The 23,655-nt window shown below is 42.6% G+C and overlaps 1 protein-coding gene across 2 annotated transcripts; it reads left to right on the forward strand.

Moving 5' to 3' along the window:
- The first annotated feature begins 510 nt into the window (after positions 1 to 510).
- On the forward strand, positions 511 to 8,960 carry IDS (iduronate 2-sulfatase). Of its 2 annotated transcripts, none has more exons than XM_042825468.1 (9): positions 511 to 718; positions 2,056 to 2,192; positions 2,616 to 2,793; positions 3,567 to 3,655; positions 4,942 to 5,142; positions 5,508 to 5,678; positions 5,818 to 5,944; positions 7,469 to 7,642; positions 8,300 to 8,960. In XM_042825468.1, exons 1-9 carry the CDS (start codon positions 511 to 513, stop codon positions 8,797 to 8,799), a joined length of 1,785 nt encoding a protein of 594 aa, XP_042681402.1. In that variant the 3' UTR covers positions 8,800 to 8,960. The 2 variants fall into 2 exon arrangements, with proteins under 2 accessions (XP_042681402.1, XP_042681403.1); XM_042825469.1 differs by lacking the exon at positions 511 to 718 and adding an exon at positions 938 to 998.
- The last annotated feature ends 14,695 nt before the right edge of the window (positions 8,961 to 23,655 follow it).

Genomic DNA, 23,655 nt, shown 5'->3' on the forward strand with positions numbered 1-23,655 from the left:
AGTGCATGCTGCCTGCTGTACGGAGCATCCCAATGGACTGCATCAACTCGGCCCTTGGATCTCATAATAGTTCTGGACACACAGTACATGTTTAAAGAAAATGCGCATTAACTAGCAGCAGATCTGATTAACAAATGGGATGAGAGCTAAACTCAGAGACAACTTCTCTAAATATGAAGTGTAACGCACCTGACTTCCTCAATCCTCAACGCTGTGATCTGCATGGGGAAGACATAATTACCCGGGTACCATTCCCTTAACAAGGAGTAGCGTTGCAGTAAGTGTCTAGAGACTCCCGGTAGGACTAAACAGTGCTAAGAATACAAACCCGCGCCCTCACTCTGCAGCGTTGTCCCTGACAGACCGTAACGCCGCCTCAGCCGTACCGCAGAGCCGACCTGCCGCTCTCCCCGCACTCCCGGCCGCCCACTGCGCCGAGTGCTCCCGCGGAGAACCGCGGCCGGGCCGCGCCCGACGCACCGCAGCTCTGCGCGTGGCCACGGCGCCACCATGCGGGAGAACGGCGCGGCGACTGACCCAGGGCTCAGAGCCCCGCCGGGTCTGCCGGCTCCCGTCCCCGCCCCGCGGCACTGCGACATGGCGGCCGCCGCCCGACTCTTCCTCTGTTTGCTGGCGGCCCCGAGCGCGTGCTTCGCGCTCTCCTCCGTGGCAGCGGCGGTCCCCAGGCTCCGCACTCGCAAGACGGTGGGGCCCGGAGGTGCGGCGGGGCCCGGGTGGCTCTCGTCCTTCCCCGCAGCAGAAAGGGAGGGCCGAATCGGGCCGGGCTTCCCGGGGCCAGGGTTAAGGCGCCTTGCGAGGGCGCGGCTCCCGCCGGGCCGCTGCGTGGAGAGCCGAGCTCTGGGCGCGGACGCCGTGCTGCAGCCTGCGCTCCTTCCCGCCCGGGCTCCTGCGGGGCTCTGAGGGCTGCTGGCTGCCGGTGGTTTCTGTTGTGTTGGAGCTGTAGTACAGCGTGCTGCCTTCAGAGAGTGTTTAATAACGTACGCATCATATTAGATAGCTTGTTGCTTTATTTTACTCTGTTTGGAGCAGGATTATGCGGCTTAGTAATCCTCCTTTGGCCCTAGCTTGTAAAGTTCAAGAGGAGATAGAACCAAAAGACTGCAGGTTTGGTGTTGTTTTTTTTTTGTTTTGTTTTGTTTTGTTTTGTTTTTTGTTTTTCTGTACAGAATTGGAGGTAGCTGAAGAAAATGCTGTGGAGGGAAACAAGGAGGCCAAGAAAGCCAAAGATGGCATCCTGGCTTCTGTCAGCACTAGTGCAGGCAGCAGAAGCAGGAGGTGATCATCGTTTTGTGCACTGGTGAGGTCACAGCTCGGTGCTGTGTTGGGCCCATCACTGCAGTACAGACATGGAGGCACTGGAGAGTGTCCCGAGGATGGGCAGTGGAGCTGTGAGGGCTCTGGAGCACAAGTGTGACGGGGAGCGGCTGAGGGAGCTGGGATGGGTCAGTCTGGAGCAGAGGAGGCTCAGGGGAGATCTTAAAGCACAGCTCCACGAAGGGAGGCTGTGGTGAGGTGGGGGTCGGCCTCTGCTCCCAGGTAACAGCGATAGGACTGGAGGTGATGGTTTGGAGTTGCACCAGGGGAGGTTCAGGCTGGATGTTAGGAAAGATTTATTGTTAGAGTAGAGAGGCTGCCCAGTTGGTGGAGTCACTGTCCTTCAAGGTGTTAAAGAGCTGTGGAGATGTGGCACTGAGGGACATGGTAGGGATGGGTTGATAATTGGACAAAATGATCTTACTGGTCTTTTCCAACTTTGCTCATTCTATGATTCTGTGAAAAAGGGAAGTGAAAGGGAAGGGAAGTTGTTCTGCCTAGGCCGAATAAAAACCTTTGAATTTGTCTGTGTTGGTTGAGGGATTGAATCCCAGTATTTACATTTCCTTATAAAGATATTAGATGTTCTTGCTGACTTATTTTATTTCTCTTAAGTATTCTTCCAGGTTAAATTTTCCAGAACATTTCTGGGCTGCATTAAGTCTGTAAAATAGCTTGCTGAAGCTCAAGTTAGCGTATTCTTATTTTGTTTCCTCTTAGATGGCATGAATGTCCTGTTTATAGTTGTGGATGACCTGCGTCCTGTTTTGGGTTGTTATGGAGATAACCTTGTGAAATCTCCAAACATTGATCAACTTGCTTCTCATAGTATTGTGTTCAGCAATGCATATGCACAGGTGAGATAAAAATGAAAATGTTTTCTCTCTGCAAAATACATGCTGGTATTATAACAGTAGGTTTTAGGCAGATCTTTGGGGAAAAAGAAGTATTTCATTACTTAACTACTTAAATAACTGCATTAGAAAAGAATGGTTATGCTGAAATGTAATGTATGAACTTTAGCGTAGAGGAATTGGTTATCAAAGGATAATGACAAGTAGGTAAATGTATATCTTGATGAAGTTTTCCAGTTGGGAATTTGGGTTCCCAAAATGCTGTTAAGATGCTGTTCAGCCTAGCTTGAAGTGCATCACTTTCATGGCAGTTCTGAGCCCGTGGATGTTTTGTCCAGCCATGCTGAAGTTGGTAGGTTACAGTTGCTAGGTGTGCTTTGTTTCCTGTTCAGAACTGATTTTCCTTTTGCCTGGCTCTCTCCTCAGCAAGCTGTGTGTGCTCCAAGTAGAGTGTCCTTCCTTACTGGACGCAGACCTGACACTACCCGGCTGTATGACTTCTACTCCTACTGGAGAGTGCATTCAGGAAACTATTCCACAATGCCCCAGTATTTCAAAGAGAATGGCTACGTGACCATGTCTGTGGGGAAAGTTTTTCATCCTGGTAAGGTTTGAATTGTCGTCTGCATAACATACCTGTATATGAGGTCTGTTTTTGAGAATGTGTGTGTATGAATGACATGATTTTTATCTATATGGACAACTTAAATCGTTATCGTGGGGCAGACTGTACAATGGTTAAAGATTATCATTTAAGGCAATCTTGTGCTCATCTCTAATGCCTCAAGATTTATTAGATGACTACTATCTAATACATGTTTTCATGTGCTGTCTAGGGGTTATGGGAACAAATGTGTGCCATTTTCAAAACGCGTCTTGAAATTAGGTGTCTACTAAAGGTGAACAGCCTCATTGTCCCAGTTTTGCATACACACATTTCGTGTTATGCAATAGGCTGTCTGGATCTGGAGATATAGACCATATGGCTGATGTTACTGGTTAAATAGGAAATTTGGTTCTTTGGTTAAAAACTAATGACACCACTGAGATGAAAAATAGTATAATACTTAGGTGATTCTCTTTCTGGTAAATCTTTACCCCAGAGCTTAACTTACGTGGATATACAGATGTTCAGTTGATGAAAAATCTGATTAGGAATGTATATATTATTAGTTCTGTTTCTTCTGCTCCTAAAGTAAGGTTCTTTGAAAAGCTGAAGTGTCTTTCCTCAATAACAGGTGTATTTCAGGGAAGATGGCCTACGTTTAGAATGTGGAATTACAAATATACATGTATTTTGAAAACAACTCACGTTTGCATTGGAGCTTCCTGATTGAGTGAATTGCTAGAACACTTTTATGTCTTTGCTTTTGTCAGGAGTTTCATCCAACTACAGCGATGACTATCCATACAGCTGGTCCATTCCACCCTTTCATCCTTCTACTGAAAAATATGAAAATGATAAGGTAAAAGTGGTTTGTGGGATGCTAACGAAGAATGGTTTTCAGGTATAACGAAGTTCTTTGTGTCTAACATAAGCCTGTGGTCTGGCTTTTGAAACTCTAACATTGGACAAGGAAATAAGTACTCCAGTTTGATGCTGCTGCTAGAACTTCCAAGGCAGGTCTGTACTCCATGGTAAGTTGTGTCATGTTAATTCATGAGCCCGTTCTGAATTGAACTATCTAGAAATTAGAATTTGGTAATGTTACTGAGATATAAAGATGAATTCAAGATAAAGTGATCTTAACCATGCATCTAGGTCATGAAATTCTTTATCTGAAAAGTTATCAGCTTTCATGCTAGCCTTACTGTATTCAGTTACAAAACATTGTCATAGGATTGGTGAATTTATATCACAGATACAGAGCTGAGCCAGAGAGGGGAACTCATAATTGAAATAAGCTTTAAGTAATTTGAAATTTTGATTTGATTTTGTAGAGTGTTTGTTACTCTTACACATGGCCTAAAAGAATCCATTTTACACTTGTGCACATACTGGGATAACGCTGTGTGCTGAGTCTGTAAATGTCAGAGCTAGGAGATCCAGCCGTGAGGGTACAGGCAGCCTTGGTGATACTTTGTTCTTGCATTTACTGCTGAAAAATACCAATTCTAACAACAGCATTTGTATCCACGACATAAATGTGTTCATTTATGTTCTCTTTATGTTCGTTTAACAGCTCTCCCAAGCTGCCTGCTGAGGGCGCCTTTTCTTGGCAGCCATTTGTGCGAATCTATCTTTCCTCGCTGACCATAAATGGCTGGCACTTGCTCAGAAATTAATGACTCAGTAATAGCTTTCAGGGAGCTTTCTATGGGATCAGAGGAATCACAAAATGCATGTGTATAGTGTAACCAAAAGAACCCTGCTTCTTAATAGGTCAGAGTCTCTATTCATTATAGAAGCTGTGTATTTTTTTGTGTAGCTACTTTTCATCTTCTGGCCAGCTTTAGAAAAGATTCTGCTTTTCTTTAGACATGACAATTGTATGTTTTGAGCGTTCATCAGCCCCTGAAACTTTCTGCCTCAGTCATCAAGCTGGTTGGTGCTTTCAGCGTTCATAGAAGTTGAGAAATTCATTTTTGCATATGATCTGCAGACCATTTATTGGTGAAAGGGTTGAGAAATGAATTTATTTGATAATTACAGAACTGAAGATTATTTCTGTGCTTGTACAGAAATTAAATTACATAATTGCTTTTTTTTTTCTTCTTTTCTTTTTCTTTCTTTTTTTTTTTTTTTTTAAAGACCTGCAAGGGAAAAGATGGAAGACTTTATGCTAACTTGGTGTGCCCAGTAGATGTGACAGAAATGCCCGGTGGTACTCTGCCTGATATTCAAACCACTGAAGAGGCCATACGTTTACTGAATGTTATGAAAACCAGGAAGCAAAAATTCTTCCTGGCTGTTGGCTACCATAAGCCACATATTCCTTTGAGGTATCCACAGGTGAGGAACCTAAAGCCTGTGGTGAAAGGAACTTAGAAAAGTGTTTTTCTTATTGAAACTGTTTCACAGGTGCTTTGTTATTATTGTTTCTGAGAAGAAAACTGAAAAATAGCCTTTACTCTGTGTAATTTTAGCAGCTGTGTTGAATTTCAGGATGTTTAATGAGAGAGTTGTGACCAGTTTTTTCGGAATTAATTAACATAGCAGTATAACCTCTTTATACTTGGAGGTGGGTGAAGTCTTATAAACTAACTGCAAGAACATTAAGAAAGGGTCATGGAAGGAGAAATGGTTAATGGTTTGCAATGCAATTTTACAGCAGACCTTAGAGGTGAGGACAGTCTTTGTGTGCTTGTGTTGCAAAGGAATTTCTGAAGTTGTACCCCCTGGAAAACATCACGTTAGCTCCAGATCCCTGGGTGCCTGAGAAACTGCCTCCTGTGGCATACAACCCCTGGATGGATATCAGACAGAGGGATGATGTGAAAGCATTAAATGCTACCTTCCCTTATGGACCACTTCCAGATGACTTCCAGGTAAGCCATCAATACAGTGAAGTCAAACTTCCATAACTCATTCGAATGCAAGGGAGCAATAGGCTGCTTTTAGAAGTTCTGAGGTATCCAGCTTTTTTTTTTTCCTCTTCTATTCCTTCTTCTGTTTCTTAATTTTCAGAGGCTGATTCGTCAGAGCTACTATGCAGCAGTTTCTTACCTGGATATGCAGGTTGGCCTGCTCTTGAATGCTTTAGATGATGTAGGACTCTCAAGTAACACGATAGTAGTTTTTACTGCTGATCATGGTAAGCATCTCAATCTTCCTCCAGCTCACTGCTACTAAATTCTTAATTGTGCAACTCATATAAATATTAATTATTAATATTTATCATATTAATATTAATTAGGGATATTAATTAGATGTGTGTTTTTATAACGCATAGCAGAGCTGCTGTGCCTTGTATATCTGGCTGGTCTGTCCCTGCTTCATGGACCGACACGGAGTTCTGTGACTGTGGCTCTGTTCCTCTGCAGGCACCTCTGTGTCTTTCATCAGGCTGAGGGTTGGCTATGAGTAATAAAGACGAGTGGGTGATGAGGCTGTCTGCCAGAACACTGGGCTGAGCTTACTACATTCCCACTTCCTGCCCCAGGGAGTGACTTCTGCTGGGAGGATTGCTGCTAAAGGATTGCCACCACGTTGCCCTTCTTGCAATTTGTAAAGGGCATCTGCTATAGTGGGCAACAAGCTTTCTCATTAACCACTAAAATGTTGGGTTGTTTTCTTTTTTTTGTATGTCATTGCTGCTAGCAGCGTCTAAACTGATAACAATTTGTTTTCCCCCCTCATATTTGGGGTCTTTGGATTATGGGAAAAATACCTCAAGCTTGTAATTGCTTCAGTATTCTAACATTCATTAAGATAATCTTCCTGTGGTCCTCTTAATTGCCAATTTAATTAATTTAAAGTCACGTGTTTGGTTAATTTGGTTATTTTGGGTTTGTGAGCATGTCTGTGTAAAAAAAAGCCCTTGTGAATTGCAGAGTAATAGAATTAACACTTCATGTACAAAAGAAGCTCTAGATGTAGCTCCTGATTTGCCAGTCTGCCACTCAGTCTGTAGACCGCATTTCCTTCTTTCATTTCTTTATTTTTCTTTCTTTCTTTTTTTTTTTTTCCTGCTTCTCTTGCTGTGGTTAACTGTAAACAAGTGGTGTTTCCATACCATGGCAGCAAAGAGAGACAAAAAATTTTGGAAATAGTGAAGTTAGCAATCAGTCTGCCATGAAAGGAAGTCATGTTGGTATCTCTTCCAGGAGGATGAGGAAAGCTAAAGAGATTTTACCTCTGTGGCTTCCATCAGGGTAGCATCCTGCTGTGGCAGTCTGGCTTAGATAGCAGTATTGGCTCCAAGGGATATTCAGTTACAGTGTAACTGGTATTGGAGAGCTGACAGCTGCACAAAGCTGAGGCTAGTGCTTTGTGGACATGGTGTGGAGATCCCTGCAGGTGCGATGACTAACCCCAGCTCCTCTTTCATTCTCTTTTAATACTGATTTCCTAATTCTAATCTAAGGTAATGGAAATAGAGACAGGTGTAATTGTTTCCTTGATATGCGAATACCAAGTTGCAAGATTTACATGGCTGTGGAAATAGTTTTCGTATTAGAAAAATCTTGTTATGTTTAAACATAGATAGGTTATTTGCATTTTAATATGACCTTGGTAAGACTAATGGCCTCAACTGCCAAAGTCACTTTACAGTGAAAAAGAAATGACTTCTAGATTACAAGTCTGTATCTGCTCTGAATTACACTCTGTCGTCTAGGATGGTCCCTGGGAGAGCATGGTGAATGGGCAAAATACAGCAATTTTGATGTTGCTACCCGAGTGCCGCTGATGTTTTATGTACCAGGAATGACGACTTCCTCTGCTAGTCGAGGAGGGAGAGTCTTCCCCTACCTTGATCCCTTTAGCCATATTTTAGGCTTGGTACCGCAAGGTAAATTTTTGGCTTTGTTTGTTTGCACTGAATATGTTTAAAAAACAAGGGGTGATACAATGGTGCTTCCAATATGAGCAGCTTCTCGGTGTTATTGAGCGTGCTTCTGTACTAATAGGGAACAAATTGATGAAGGGAATGTTCCGTGTTTGGACACAGACCTTTACTATGGTTGGCTACACCTTTGCAGTAGATGCCTGCATTAATCCAGCAGGTAATTTAGGCATCTGCACTACATAAGAATACTGTGGAGACAATGCTCAACCTCCCTTTTGTAGTGGCAGCTGCTTTGAAACAGTAGTAACTAAGAGTTCTCTGTGTAGCACTGTGACATTAGGAACTGTTTTGATAAAGGCAGACACGTTAAACAGTTGACACTGGAATTTGCTTTGTGTTTCTGATTTTTTTTTCTCAAAGTAATGAATATCGTTGTCTTGAAGAATTTGCACATTTGAGAACTGTAAGTGCAAAAATTTCTTCTTGTTAAAATATGTATAGCCTAGCATCCTCAGAGCAGACTGCCACACCTTGATTGTTACTCCACAAATCTAGCACAGAGCACTTGCAATAAAATACCAATTTAATTATGTAAGTTTCAAATATGCACCAATGTCAAGTCATCATGTTCAGTAATATGTTTTTTGGTGTTTCTTCCAGGACGAAGCGAAAAAATGGTGGAGCTTGTCTCCCTCTTTTCAACGCTTGCTGAACTTGCTGGCCTGCAGGTTCCTCCTGCGTGCCCACAGACTTCATTTCGTGTTGCACTGTGCACTGAGGGGGCAAGCATTGTCCGGCATTTTAAGTCCTCTGAACAGACGGTACAGAAGGAGGATGTTTGTAATGACACTGAGAGGTGTTACAGTGAAGAACCTGTTGCTTTCAGCCAATATCCCCGGCCTGCAGACACTCCACAGTGGGACTCTGACAAGCCGAAGCTAAAAGACATCAGAATCATGGGCTATTCCATGCGTACGGTTGGCTACAGATACACTGTGTGGGTTCGGTTCAATCCTGAGAACTTTAGTGCTGACTTTGAGGATGTCCATGCAGGGGAGTTGTATATGATGGCGACTGATCCAAACCAGGATAATAACGTCTATAACAATACCTTGCATGGTCGTCTTTTAAAAAAAATTGTTGACTTCCTGAAGCATTAGGCATCAGGAGCTTTGTGTGGAGCACTTGCTTTTTTTGCTGTGACACCCTTCTGTTGTGCAGAAAGCACATGGACTGAATTAAAATCCTATTTGTAAAAAAAAACACCAGCTAATGCTTTTCTCATGTTACAACTCTTACTAAACTATACTAGTCAGTGAAATTACTTCTGCAGTTGTGTTGTATGCTTGTTTTAAAACACTTTTGGGAAGATCACATGCAGGCTCATACTGTGAAACAACTTTGTGATCTTCAGTGTAGTAGTGACTGAAGAAACATTGGTCACTTGTGCTGCAGCTGCTGCGGAATGTGAAAAAAGAGGAACTTTTCTACTTGAAAGGCTATGCAATGTAGTGAACAGGTCCTATCCAATCCACTTCACCCTGAGTTAGAATAATCAAGGGGACATTTGGTACCAGTGAGGAACTGGGGTGTCTGCCGTCATCAGCCTGGAGTACAACTGAGTAGAACTTCAAGGGAAATCTTATGTGTTTCATTGAAAAATGTTAAAGCTTTATTTTGAGAAGGAGATACTCCTTAACCTATGGGAGAGGGTCTGAATTTTCATAGTGTGTGTGAATGGTTTCATTACTAAAATGCTAAACAAGATTGAGGGGTTAATGTAACACCACGGTACTCTCCTGTGGTTTTTAGTGAGGATCAGTCCAGTGAGGTCCCACAGGTGAGAGCAGATGGAAACCGTTAGCTGTTGTAGCTTGCTGGTGTCTGTTTGTTGAACAGCTTGGCACACTTGTGAGTTGTCGTGTCCTGTCACTTCTTATCTTCAGTGACAGATACTTGGATATTTGTTTTCTAAAATGCTAAGTGGGGTTTGGCAGTTTATTTAGGATCATAGAATCACTCAGGTTGGAAAAGACCTTAAAGATCATCAAGTCCAACTACGGCCTAACCACACTAACCTAACTCTAACAACCCTCTGCTAAATCATGTCCATGAGCACCCCATCCAAGTGGATTTTAAACACATCCAGGGATGGTGACTCAACCACCTCCGTGGGCAGCCCACTGCAGTGCTTAACAACCCTTTCTGTAAAGAACTTTGTCCTGATCTCCAATCTAAACTTACTGTGGCACAACTTGAGGCCATTTCCCCTCATCCTGTCACCAGTGAGAAGAGACCAGCCCTGCTCTGCTGTAAGCACCTTTCAGATATTGGAAGAGAGCAGTAAGGTTTCCCCTCAGCCTCCTCTTCCCCAGACTGAACAGCCCCAGTTCCTTCAGTCTCTCCTCATAGGACACATCCTCCAAGCCCTTCCCCAGCCTTGCTGCCCTTCTTTGGACCTGCTCCAGCACCTCCATGTCCTTTCTGTACTGAGCTGCCCAAAACTGAGCACAGCACTGGAGGTGAGGCCTCACCAGTACCGAGCACAGGGCAGGATGACTTCCCTGGTCCTGCTCACCACAGCATTCCTGATCCAAGCCAGGATGCCATTGGCCTTCTTGGCCACCTGGGCACACTGCTGGCTCATCTTCAGCCCACTGCCCATCAGCACACCAAGGTCCCTTTCCATCAGGCAGCTTCCAGCCACTCCTCCCCAAGCCTGTAGGGTTGCCTGGGGTTGTTGTGACCAAAATGCAGGGCCCGACACTTGGCCCTATTGAAACTGATACTGTTTACCTTGACCCAGTCTGTCCAGGTCCCTCTGTAGTGCCTTTCTCCCCTCAGGCAGATCAACACTCCCTCCCGACTTGGTGTTGCACTGGACTAAGACAGCTAAAAACCTTTCATTGAGATTGAAGTTCTCTTGCGTTTAGCAGCACAAGATGGGAAGCAGTAGTTGTCTAATACGATGCTGGCAAGTATATTTCTGTGTGGCCAGATGATTTGAGGCCAGCATGATTGGGAGCTCGTAGCTGAAAAATGTTTTGGCTGCATTCTGTATTATCTAAGTCCTGGCTATGCATCATGCTCACTGCCATGCGCACTGCTCTAGCACGATGGCAGTATGACTTCTTGTTCTATCAGCCTGTTGGATTTCTATAATTCCATCTTGGTGATTGAGGCTTTCAGAATATCAAAATCTGTGCCTTAGCAGATAAGACCTTGTTCTGAATGCTAACTCCTGCTTACCTTCTTCAGTGTACTGTTCTTCCAATTCCTACAAAAAGAAAAAGCCAGCTGTTATGTGTCTTCCTCAGATAAATTGACTTTAATATCCTAGAGAAGCCACAGACATAACTTTATTTCATTAAAATCCATGTGACAGTCTTGCTCCTAATTAATGTAGAGATACCCTCCATGAATCTGATTCTCTGTTAGAAGACAGCAGTTATTTAGTGCCCTAAACTCAATTAGAAGAATATATTTCTTACGAACTTGTCATTTGTTTTACTCAGCTTGAGATGCTCTGTGTTCTGCAGCATTATTAATCCAGATGAGAATGTATGCTTCCTTCACTTGTACATGTATACTTCGATCCTCAGTTGGTGTGAAATACTGCAGCTGCATGTAGCAGATCCAGTGTAGCTGTACCAATTTCACACTGGCTGAGGATGTGTTTTATTGACAGTGGTGCCAGGCGAAGATTTGGAGTCTGCAGCTAGAGCTGATTATGTTTCTTGATATTCTTACCTTCAAAGGCAAATCAAATACTGGGAAAGTTGGAAAGTTGGGGGTTTTTTTTGGTTTTGTTTTGTTTCTTCTTCTTTTTTTTTTTTTTAATGTATTGAAGCATTAAAGATTAATTTAAGTCTCCAATATGCTAGGTCAGTAACAATACACATTTAAAATTGCTCTGGCAAATCGATACTGTCTTAGATGCTGCCTGAGCATCGCTTTGTTCTTCTGTAAAAATACTTCTTAGGGGATTTAACCTACATGCTGTAGTTTTGGGAACCTATTTGCATAGCAACGTTCTTGTATGTACTGCTATCTATGGCTTCTGTCATTTCAGGCAATTTGATATTTTTCAAGTGGAGATAAAAGGTGATGAGTACTTCTTTTTCTTTTTTCTTTTTTTTTTTCCCCTCAAGTCTCAATATTGGAAGGGAAAAGCCATCCTTGACCTTCCTTAATCAAAATCTGGTAATGTTTTTAGGGGACGTGAAACAGAATTGTCTCTGACAGCTAGTGAATCAAGACACATATCCACATGCTCAGAGCAAGGACGTTCTTGAATAATTGCACAAGTCAATGAGCAGGACTGCAGTCCACCTAGCAAGCAATTTCCTTCTGCCTGCTGCTGTTTGAGGCTTAACACTTTTTTAGGACATGAGTGAGGCACACAGTGAAAGATCTCTGCTCTCAGAAGCGTTGTGTGAGTTGGATTTGTTGTGGAATTTTCTGTGAGAAGTACGACAGCAGCAGAAGCAAAGGCAGGAGACGTTTCTCAAACCAAAACACTGCTTCCACTGGAGAGCCTGCGCTCTGGGTTTTGCTAGGCTGAGCAGCCTCTGCTGAAGAGCAAAAGAGCTTAACAGGAGCAATAAAAATAAAGTGCTTTTGTGAACAATGCTCTCTCTAGAGGTAAGGAGGATGCAAGTCAAGCATCAGGAAACAAATAAGATACCAACGCTGACCCTATTTCTCTGGCTGGCACCAGAACAGCTGGAAGAACAGCATGATGCTGCATCAGCAGGAATTGTTACCTGCGGTATGTGTATAGAGAGATTCCACTGGGGACCCTAGAGTAGCTGTTGTAAGCACTTGGCACAAAGCAGAGTCAATAAACAGGCCTCTGTTAATAAGTTAATGTACAGGGAGCAATTAAGCGATGCATTTGAAAACACTCCTTAACCAGCCATAGCTCAGTCAGTCATAACTCTGAAGTTTCTAGAGTATAGCTGTACAGCGTTCTAAAGTCACGACATACAAACTAACAGGAATCATTTAAAAATTAAGATGACTGTGTATTTGGGGGTATTTTGTAATATTCGAGTAGAATGTTGATGACTTGCTGTCTGCAGAGGTAGGGTTTGGGTCTAATTTCCAGCATGCTGTGCATGCTGGGGTGTATGGAAATGTTGCTTCATACTGCACTGTGCAACAGATTGGAATGCTCCCTTTGGCCTGTGTTCTGCACTTGCTGGGGGAAGTAGGGTATATTTGAATTAATAGCTGTCTGTGGGAGTTGCAAATGTTTCTGTGCTGTGAGGCAGGCAAAAGCAGCTGAATGTCATAGTTATTGGTCAGATGCTGAGTAATTAATTGTTGTTGTATGTTAATTATATATTAACGACTTGCTACTACCTTCTGCTGGTCAAGTGGAGTCCCCTGCTGGAATGAGTGTTCCACAGCATGGCAGAAGGGATGAAGACATGATGCCTCCAATCAGGATATTTCTTAATTCCTAATGTTAACATGCATTTTCTCTGATGGGGAGCAAAGTCACCACTGGCAAATGGCTGTGGTATCATGATTGAGATCCAGGTTTTATAGGGCACTGCAGCTTATGTTTCATCTCTTCAGGTTAAAGTCAGTTTCAGACTAAATTTGGGAAGTGCCTAGTGGTGGCAACTGAGATCCTTAGTTGAATATGGATATTTCTGTCTAATGGGCATTGAGCTTTTAAATGTGAAACACAATGTAAAGAATGAAATGGCCCTCTTGGTAGCTAGGCTTTCTGACAGTTACAGTTTCCTAGGCTGCAGACCACCTTGCTGTTCACGTTGAAAATTCCCAACCAAGTTGAATTGTCTGTGTCAACTTTCAAACGTCTGACTGGCTTCCTAGCTAATGAAAATTATCTTTAGATCTGCATGGGTAGATCTTGACTCCAATATTCTCCTCTGCCCACATGTGCGGATCTCCTTTTTGAAGCCTGTGGCAGATCTGCTTCTGAAAGGAGTTTGACTATCAGCATCGAGATCCACCATATGAAGCAGCAAAGGGCTGTTTGCCCTTTCATTAACACCTGACTCAGTGCTGGGCAGCAGTGTGTGAAAGTCCCGGTATGTGCTATAATGGGGCTTTGAGTAAGCAAGAGGAACTGATAGAGCGTGATATTTCTGTATGTGCATTTGGATACGGAGTGGGGATAACAGCCAAACTGAAGCAGCAGAGAGGAAAAAAACAGGAAGATATAAGGAATGGTGAAATTAAATATGAAGTAATGGTCTGAAGGATTAGAATCCAGCAAGAAAATAGAACAGAAATCTAGAAAAGAGCAGGATTCAAAAGGGAAACATTGTATCTGTCTGGTTTAATAGCAGAATTAATTAGGTACTGCGAGGTACTCAGATCTTCTTTCTGACATAATTTATTTTTGCATTTTAAGTATAATATCTGTCAGATTTGTACAATTTGTGATTAACTATGCAAATTCAAAACTGCTTTACAGAGAAGCTCAAAGAAGACCTACCTCTGGACAGCGTTTTCTGATTTTTGTACTGAGTGTAGTCCATTGGTATTATCCACATATTCTGATCTCTCGCTCTTTTTTTTTGCCCTGGTACAGCCCTAGCAGAATCTGTCTGCAATTTCTAGTACGTTGTACATTCTGCTGAAGTTGTCCTGCTTACTGCTTACAGCGCCACTGACGAGCAGCTTCCAGTAGACCATGTATTCCTGTTAGTTTCAGTGTGCTCCATGGCCAGCTTCAATACTGAACGGAGTTCTGGAGTGGGTTCCTCTTCCAAGGGAGCTGGAGCCATTCTTAAGGGTTGTCTTGGACTGCAGAGCACTGCTGAAGTTCAGCTGCAAGTCTTCTGAGCAAAGCCTTGCCTATGCATCATCTGAAAAAATTGTAAGAGCTCTCTGAGTATCATCAGACTGCATGTTTTCTGTCAGGAAAACATTTTTTGGGTTAAATCAGACTTCAATGTAGAAAAACTGTTTTGCTGGCGGTTTATTGAAACTTATGTTTTGGTAAGATGAGGGGCCTTCAGTTTCATCATTTTGAGTTTTCTCACTGTATAATTTTGACACACTACAGAATTACAACAAATGAGAATGCAATTAGTTTGTCAAAATAATGAAATCAAAGCAAAAGATCTTGACCAGAATTGTTCAATTCTGTCAAAATGAAATGACTCAACATCACTAATGTTAATTCTAGTTTCTAAAACAGATTATTTTTTTTTTTAAATAAGAGCCTTGTCTTCCAAGGAAATATCAAACTATTGTCACTAAGAAAGTAATGGGAAATCCCAGTAAGTGCAGCTTCTTATCTGGCACCATTAAAAAATTATCATTAGTAGTGTTGAAGATTTATGCCTGTTCTGTTTTCAGTGCTCAAGAGCAGTGATAAGCCCAGCTCTCAGCCCGAATAAGCAGAGAGGGGCAGTCAGAGATTATTCCTATTTTACAGACCGAGGACTCCAGCCTGCAGAGCTAACACTTTTTCACTCGAGGTCAGATGAGCTGCAATGAAAGGACATTGAATTCCATATCCCAATGCTTTTAACCCAAGGCAGTTCATGCTTTTCCAAAGCTCTCTGAAGGTGGTTTACAAATAACATGAGGTAGTCCTAAAAGAGGACACACTACTATAAAGAACAGGTGCCCAACTGAAAAACCCAATAATCATTTTTCTCAAAAACCAGAGCTGTGTTTTTTTTCTTACATTTTCCATCCAACACAACGCTCCCCAGCCCTGCTCTGTTCCTGCCTGATCCTGCTGCCTGGAAGCAGTCCTACCACCCCTCCCTCCTGAGAAGCCAGGCTGCACAATCCCTGCAGAGTCACAGAAAATGTTCTCCTGACCCGAGAGCTGCAGTGAATGTTAAGCAGTGCTTGCCCTTTCAGCAAGTTCCCTAATGCAAGGGCAATTATTAATCACACGGCTGGAAAAAGTTTATTTTGATTTCTGTGTCTGCTGTTGCAGCTTTCAAGAACAGAGGCTATTCTGAAATAGTTCCCTAGTAAAAGAATTAGGATATAATTCCTAGAAGACAAACCTTGGCAGGTGTGAAGTGTATAATATCTATCCTTGACTGAACCTGCAGCCTATTCTAATACTCCCCACGTTTTCCTGTTTTCAAAGTGAGCTTGATCTTGTGCTGGATGAAATGATTCTTTTTACTGGAGCCCTCTTGAATCTCTCACAGCAAGAAGGATGTGATCCATTACTCAGGGAGCCCTTGTAACATGCAGCTGTGGAATACTCATCTTTTTCCTTTATCTCCTCCACTGGAGAATTCAGATAGCTTGTTTTGCTAAGCAAAATCAAGGTCAGAGGTGTTAAAAACAAATAGATTGGCTTATTGAATTTGATTAATCTTTTTCCTGTTGCCAGCTTTACCTTCTTTTTGGTGAAATAAGATTAGCACAGATTAAAGCTGTTTATTTTGGAGGTATGGCACTGTGGACAGGAAACTGTGATAGGCTTACTTCAAATGGGTCTTCTTATTTTAAGAATTTTCAAACCCTCCTCTCTTAAAGGTGATCAGTTTCAGAAAGTGTTGCTCTTATCTGCATTTATTCTTTTCCAAGACAATACTTAGTGAAAATGCCTGAGTATGTTGTGTACTTCAATGTCATGTGTATGTTCTGTAGTAAGTTTCGATGCAGGTGTTGCTGGAATGCCAAGCTGTCGTGCTATTCTGCCATTTAGTTTGAAGTCTGGGTTTGAAGATTTCAGAAGTAAAATTTCTGAGTTTGAAGTTTTGGCAGCCTGAGTCTTACAAAATTTATTTTCTGATGGAAAAACGCAGGCTCGCCATGTTTTTGGGTCAGTTGTTTACATGTGGATCTTTGTGGTTTTGGGATCTTCAAAAGTCGTAAAATGTTTGAGAGGGCAGGGAGGCATCTTTGGAGGCATTCAGGGCCAGGCTGGATGAGGCCTGGGCAGCCCGATCTGGTGGCTGGCAGCCATGCCCATCCATGGCAGAGGGGTGGATGAGATGATCTTGGAGGACCCTTCCAAGCTAAGCCATCCCGTGACTGTGTGCCGCAGACCTAACACAGCTCCCTCCTCCTGCTCCCCTCCCTCTCTCTCATTTATTAGTTTAAAATATTAGGTCTGGATTTCTCAACGTTTTTTCCTGTACATTGTTGCAGATCAGTAATCCCTCACTTCATTTAAATTAGTCAGGAGACATTAGAATTCAAATCTTGGAAGCAAAAATGTGTTGTGTTCCTACACTAAATCTCTCCCACCAATCTATTACAAACTCTCCATCTGCTTGTCTACGCTTTGCATTGCGCCTTCAGGCTTTGTCTCATGACCACAGCTGAGAGGAGGCAAAAAAGTCTTTCAGCCTTCTGCTTCTTTGTTTGGATTTTGTATTAGTGCTTCAGATGTTGTCTGCTTATGTGGGAGAGGCCAGAGCCTGTATTTCCAGATCTCCCCAACTAGAGGTCAGCAACACATCGGGTAACGTGAGACAAAACCGTGAGCTGTGGTGCCTCAGCTACTGCAGGACATGTTTAGCTTTACACTTGGAATAAAGGATTCTGATGTGGTTAATCATCGTCAGCCATACATTGCTGAGATATGTCAGCCGGAGTAGCGGAAAGCTTCTATCATCTTTTCATTTTACGTTATTAGAAGCACTGAAAGTAGTGCTTCCAAGTTTTAAACAAGAAAAAATCATTATCCTTTTGATATGGTTTGTTTTTATATGAGGATAAGTTTCCATAAAGCATGCACTTAAAAACACACAGTGGTTTTCAGAAATGCTTTACTGCTGCCTCAGTGTCTATAGTGCCTTCAGTTGCATTGGTGGCTTCTTCTCACAGTGCTGAGCAATTTGCTTGGAAGACAAGATCTGCGTGAGGCAGAGGAGGTTAAAAGTTGTTTGTTTTTTAAACAGACACCAAGTTCTGATTCCCACATCCCTACAGCTTCAGGGAGTATGGAGTAGTCAAGTTTTAATATAAAAAAGGTTTAGGGATGCTCAGAGGTAAAATAAAAAATAATAAAAAGGTATCTATTTTTCAATTTATTTTTATAATTCTTACTGTTCCTGTATTTATTTATTATTTGTTTGTTTCCTGCTGGACTGTTCTTGCTCAGTGACAGAGGAACTGATCATCCAAACAATTAGAGAACAATTTATGGAATGGCTTTCTTCTCCAGACGCATTCCTTGAACAGATATCTTGAATTGCCCTGTTATTTTAGGAGCAAGTTGTTCAAATATACACTCTGAATCATCTCTCCATACAAGAAAGCACAAAAGATTCTGTTTGTATTCTTTGAGTGTATCCTATCCTGAAAATACTCAGTTCCTTTATCATGACTAATGCCATTACTGAGTGGTTTTGCTGAGACTTTTAGTTCAGCTGTGTTCATGGCCGTGATTAGCGCATTTGTCTCCAGCTAAAATGCTGATTCTTATTTGAATGCTGCACTCTTAAGAGCTGCAGACTAATTCTTTATTAGGGAGAAACTGCTGTTTCCCAGCATTCTTGTCTCAGCTAAGTTGGTGTTTTTCTGTGTGAGGAAACCTGGGATAAGGCACATCAGTGGTCTTACGCTAGGGCTGCTCCCTTTCCTCCTGCTGGTTTTACACTCAGAGGCTACTTTGGGATTTATGCAACAAGGAGTGAGAGTGGGACCAGATTTGGTACTTTTGAAATGTGAAACATGAACAATTATAATGAATGGTGTAATACTAATGAGTCATATCGGACTGAGAGATTCCTATCCTATTTCCTATCCTATTGCAGTCTGAAACCTTTTTGAAGCAGAAGTAAAGGTGGTTGTAGTGTCCAGCACAGGTTTTGCGTGAGCCTGGCTCAGAACTGAGTAAAAGAGATAATTTTAGATCAGTTTTGCAGTTTGGCTGTGGTTTTTTTTTCTCCTTCTTCCCAATCCCAAGCAGAAGAAGCGTAAGAAAGAATAAAACAAAGTACAGAGACTTATTTATGCTTTCTCAATGCAGGTTGGTTGCTATCTGTCCAAGGGAAGTTCCTAGGAGGCAGTCAGTGACTGCTTTTACAAGCCCACTGCAGACAGCTCGTAGGTCTGGTATCTCTGTTTTTGAGCTTGCACATAAGGCAAACTGCCAGTTCCTAAAGGAAATGCTGACAAGCCATCACCATCCACTATACCCTGTCATTCAGTCAACTTGAAAAAGGAAACTCAGGCCTGTGGGTTAAATAGGACTTTGTTGCATTTGATGACTGAATGACTAGGGTAGAAGGAAATGTAATATTTTAACCTCTTTATTAAAGTAAATCAGGTCGTGTGTTGGTATGACTCCATGAAGGCCACTGGGATTAGCTTGGATTTGCTTCACTCAAAGGACAAAGATAATATCTGGTTTAAGTGGTGCCGTGTGGATTCCTTACTACAAGTTCACTGTTTCAAATTTCCAGTTCTCAGTTGGGTCGAGAGACCCTAACTGGGTAAGGCTTAATTGTGCAAGCCATTGTAAGGGGGAGGTTTTTTAATGGCCGATCTGACTGCCAGTAACTGGAATGGTCCCACCTTTCTGCTGCTGTTCAGCTGCCTGGCTCTGCCCTCGCCCTTCTGATGAGAGCCATTTCAACTTGCAAAACTAACAAAAGTTTGTCTTTTCTTTCTACTGATCTCGTTCTCCAGGGAGTTAGAGGAGTGTCAGAGTAAGCAGCATGTGACCTATGATGGCTTTAGTCTTGCAAACCTAGCACCTACACAAAGATGGATGAAAGTAATGCAATTACTGGTCCTTTTCCTAGCAACGTGTATGAACTTTTCAAGTGGTTTTGTAAGCAGAGAGAGGCAGTAGTGTGATTAGGGAGTACACATTATATGTTGTTGCAGGGGGAGGGGATGGCAGTCTGGCCCAATTCCAGAAGATGGTGGATGTTAGGTGACAACTGGGGGAGGTAAGCTCAAAGCACTAACAGCTTTCTGAATAATAAAGCCAAGGGAATCTGGTACATTCACTTCACAAACTAGGCAAGCTCCAGTTCCTAAGGCACTGGCTTTCTTGTCAGATACAAAGAAACTGCTTAAATACTGCCACTCGAGCATCATATGGCTGGTTTTCTTTTGACAAAAATTAAGAAAAAGCCACCAGGAGAAGTGCAACAAAAAACAATAATAATAGTAATATTGAGATGCTATTTTATCCTGTGTTCTTCTGAAGATTAATTTTTGCACGGTGTAGATTTTAGCACTATGGAGAAAGTGAGAAAACAATGAAGTCCAGTGGAAAAACAATGAAGTTGTAAAATATAAGGTGGCAACTAATACAGTGTTTATTTAGGAGAAAAGCTGCTCCAGCTCCAGGTGAAATCATGGGCATGTTAGAGTTGACTTTGAAAGTCCGGAACTTTGCCAATTTCATGCCTCTTCCCCAAAACTCTCAGTGGTTTATGCAGCCTACTGTCCTGGGCTAAGAAAGAAGGTCTTACAGCTGCATGGTGGCATGGTTACACAGAAAGCCCAGCAATAGTCCCATTATTGCCTTATCTCCATACAGTTATTTTTGTTACTGTTTGTAGCTTGTGTAAATGGGGTTGCTGCCAATGAGAAAGTAAAGAGAAAAACTCTGCCTGTGACAATTCTTGTACATCTGCTATATTTATAAATATTTTATGTTATTAATAATAAATACCAGCTTTGTAGAAATAGTTTACTTTCACAGGCTATGGCAGGAGAGCTATCCGGTCTGTAATTTTATGATTTATCTTGCAGGAATGTTGTACTTATGGCATATTGACTTCAGTGAGGAGTTCTGCTTAAAACCTGGGGCACAATAGGTAACTGTATTCCTGGGAAAGCAGGTGTAGGCATTTATATGCCCACTGCCTGTCTCTGAGTTCAGAGGAGCTCTGGAGGAGGAAATCGATGGGCTTTCCAGGTGCGTTCTCACATGAAAGGTGAACTTGCTAAGTACATTTACTGACCCACAGTGTCGAGATGTTGGAAAGTTACTTGTCCTTGCCTATAGAATTTCTTTCATCTGTCCAGAATCCCTTGGGGCTTTAAAACTAGGCACAGGATCATAACTTAAATGGATGCTATGAAATTGCAGTGACTCATCAAAGCTTTACGAAAGAAGAAGGCCCACGGCTGTAACACTGTACAAGTACAAAGGTCTGTTCTTCTGTTTCCTAATGTGTGCTGGAAAACATCTCTAACCCCATCAGTGGCCCTGTATTTCAGTGGGACTTCTTTGAGAAGCAAGGGTTATTCACTTTATCTGAAGGATAATATGATCAATCTAACTGGTAGTTGCAATCCCAAAGAACAGCCAGGAGCACAGCAAGCAGCTGATTGTATTTAGCAGAGCTCTCCAGGTCTCTTGAGGAGAGCTAAGCTGCTTTCTAGCAGGTGAATCAGAATGCTAAGAAGCAGTAAATATCTGGAACAGTTATTACTTTCCCCTGACCAAACTCTGACTGGCAAGTTGGGTTTAATACTTCTAATATTAATAGCAAAAATGAGGCAACCTACTGATTAGCTCTTAGACACAAACCAGACACCAGAGATTGAGTATATGAAATCTTAACCCCTGAGGCTATTGGCCCATTCTTTTTGCTCTTTCAAATAACCTTGCCTCTCATAAACCTGTTGCTCATTTAAACCAAACTTTCAGCTTGCGTCAGAAATTACTTCCAGCATTGGATATGAAACATTCTGCAATATGTTATAAAATGAGGGCTAGATTCACTGCTTAAATAAAGAAAGGCAGTTTGCTTCAAACAGATCATTTATTGCTACCTTCATGCTGTATATTTATTGTGAGGATATTGTCACATTTCCTTCAGTTTTGAAAATGTAAGTTGGATTTTCTCTTTCAGGTTGCCATCTGGTGTATTGCAAACAGTCTCGGAGAGTAAGAGGCCATCTGTTAATACTTTTTCAGGAAGCTTTTTATAGAGCAGTGAAGTGGCAAATCTCAAAAACACGTTGTAATGACTTACAAGATCTTGGGTACGTGTACAAGTAAAGGCTGATATTTTATTCTTATTAACAATACAGTTATCAAGCTGGGAAGAAAAGGAAGAGAAGAAAGAGAACTTGCACGCAAATGCACATGCATTTTAATGGCTCTATTCCGTGTATTATCTTTCCTATTTTTACATAAAATATAAAGTAAGCTTCTGAAGCTTGATTCAGTTTACACTCATGTACTTTAGTAAGACTGATTGCTCATTTGAGAAACCAGTTTCCTTCTTTAACTACTAATAAAAGTCAAGTGGTCCCAGGATTTTACCTAAAAATGCTGAAAATGAATGTGGCTTGTGTTACTGTAGCGTGTGATTTTTACATCTCCAGTTGTTACTATTTCATGGTTCTACTCGATGATCTTTTAAGTCTTTTCCAACCTGAGTGATTCGATGATTCTGTTTATAAGAGGCCATCCTGCAGGACATCTGACATGTGGGAGGCCTCTAGTTCAGACCTTCCGCTTTGAATGCCAGCAACCTCAGGTTTGATATCTGCTGTATTCCTATGGCAGAAGGTTACTCAGCTCCACAAGTACCACAAGTACAGAGATCTTCAACCCAAATTTGTTGTGCTCACTCCACTGTGAATGCTAACAGTATGGAACACAGCTGACAAAAGTGTTGCCTCTTCAACTGCTCAAGTACTTTGATTATTGTGGAATGAAACAAATCAGGAAGGAGCTAGATAAGAGTCACCAATTAGATGAAAGCGTTGAAGCCGATGAGGAGCACTACAGTAGTGAGCAGTAGCATGTGCCCGCCTGTGGGTTTGCCAGCAGTTTCTTGGATTTTAATGCCCACAGCTGTGTTGGGCAAGGAACAAAACAAGTACATCCTTGTAAGAGGCTGTGCTACTGGTGGAGGTTCAAAAACCAAATTGTGCTGTTGACCTGTGCTGTCATTCTATAGTAAAGTAAATAGAAGACCTAAGGAAGGGGAGAGGTGACCTTTTGTAGGATATCCATTAGGCCTCTGGTACATATCGGAGTGGGTGCTGGGTTTCCCAACCAATCTGGTGGTCTTCTATGATGGAGTGATGGTGGACAAAGTGAAGGCAACCGATGTCATTTACCTGGTCTTGAGCAAGGCCTTTCACACGGTCCCCCATCACATCCTTATCTCCAAATTGGAGGGATGTGGATTTGACAGGTGGACCACCTGATGGATAAGAAACTGGTTGAAAAGCTGCAGACAGGGTGGTGATCAATGGCTCTGTGTCCAGGTGGAGGCCGGTAATGACCGGCGTCCCCCAGGGCTCTGTCTTGGGATCAGTGCTCTGTACCATCTTCATCAGTGACATTGATGATGGAATTGAATGCACCCTCAGCAAGTCTGCTGCCGACACCAAGCTGAGCGGTGCGGTTGTCACGGTGGAAGGAAGGGAAGCCATTCAGAGGGACCTCAACAGGCTTGAAAGGTGGGCCTGGGTGAACCTGATGAGGTTCAACACAGCACAGTGCAAGGTTTGGCACTTGGGCCACAGGAATCCCAGGCATCCATACAGACTGGAAGGAGCTCCTTGAGAGCAGCCCTGCAGAGAAGGACCTGGGGGTCCTGATGGATGAAAAACTGAACGTGAGCCAGCAGTGTGCATTGCAGCTCGGAAAGCAAATGGGATCCTGGGCTCCATCAGCAGAGGGGTGGCCAGCAGGGACAGGGAGGTGATTGTGCCTTTCTATGCTGCTCTTGTGAGGCCCCATCTGCAGCACTGTGTCCAGGTCTGGAGCCCCTAGTACCAGAAAGACAGGGAGTTGTTGGAGAGGGTCCAGAGGAAGCCACAAAGATGATCAGGGGACTGGAGCACCTCCCCTACAAAGACAGGTTGAGGGAGCTGGGCTTGTTCAGCCTGGAGAAAAGAAGGCTGCGGGGTGACCTCAGTGCAGCCTGCAGTACCTAAAGGGAGCCTAAAACAGGAGGGGAATCAACTCTTGGAAAGGGGAGATAACTGCAGGACAAGGGAAATGGTTTTAATTTGAGGGAGGGAAGATTGAGGTTGGATGTCAGGGGGCAGTTCTTTACTATGAGAGCAGTGAGGTGCTGGAACAGCTGCCCAGAGAGGCTGTGATGCCC

The sequence above is a fragment of the Centrocercus urophasianus genome, unplaced genomic scaffold (genome assembly GCF_019232065.1).
Source record: "Centrocercus urophasianus isolate 14NV4802_14NV808 unplaced genomic scaffold, USGS_Curo_1.0 seq_24, whole genome shotgun sequence".
NCBI lineage: Eukaryota > Metazoa > Chordata > Aves > Galliformes > Phasianidae > Centrocercus > Centrocercus urophasianus.

Excerpts from the sequence above, each read along its gene's own strand:
- IDS (XM_042825468.1), top strand. The coding sequence starts at position 511 with ATGCGGGAGAACGGCGCGGCGACTGACCCAGGGCTCAGAGCCCCGCCG. Across the intron at positions 2,193-2,615 it reads TCAGCAATGCATATGCACAG|CAAGCTGTGTGTGCTCCAAG; the intron begins GTGAGATAAAAA and ends CTCTCTCCTCAG. Across the intron at positions 3,656-4,941 it reads AAAAATATGAAAATGATAAG|ACCTGCAAGGGAAAAGATGG; the intron begins GTAAAAGTGGTT and ends TTTTTTTTAAAG.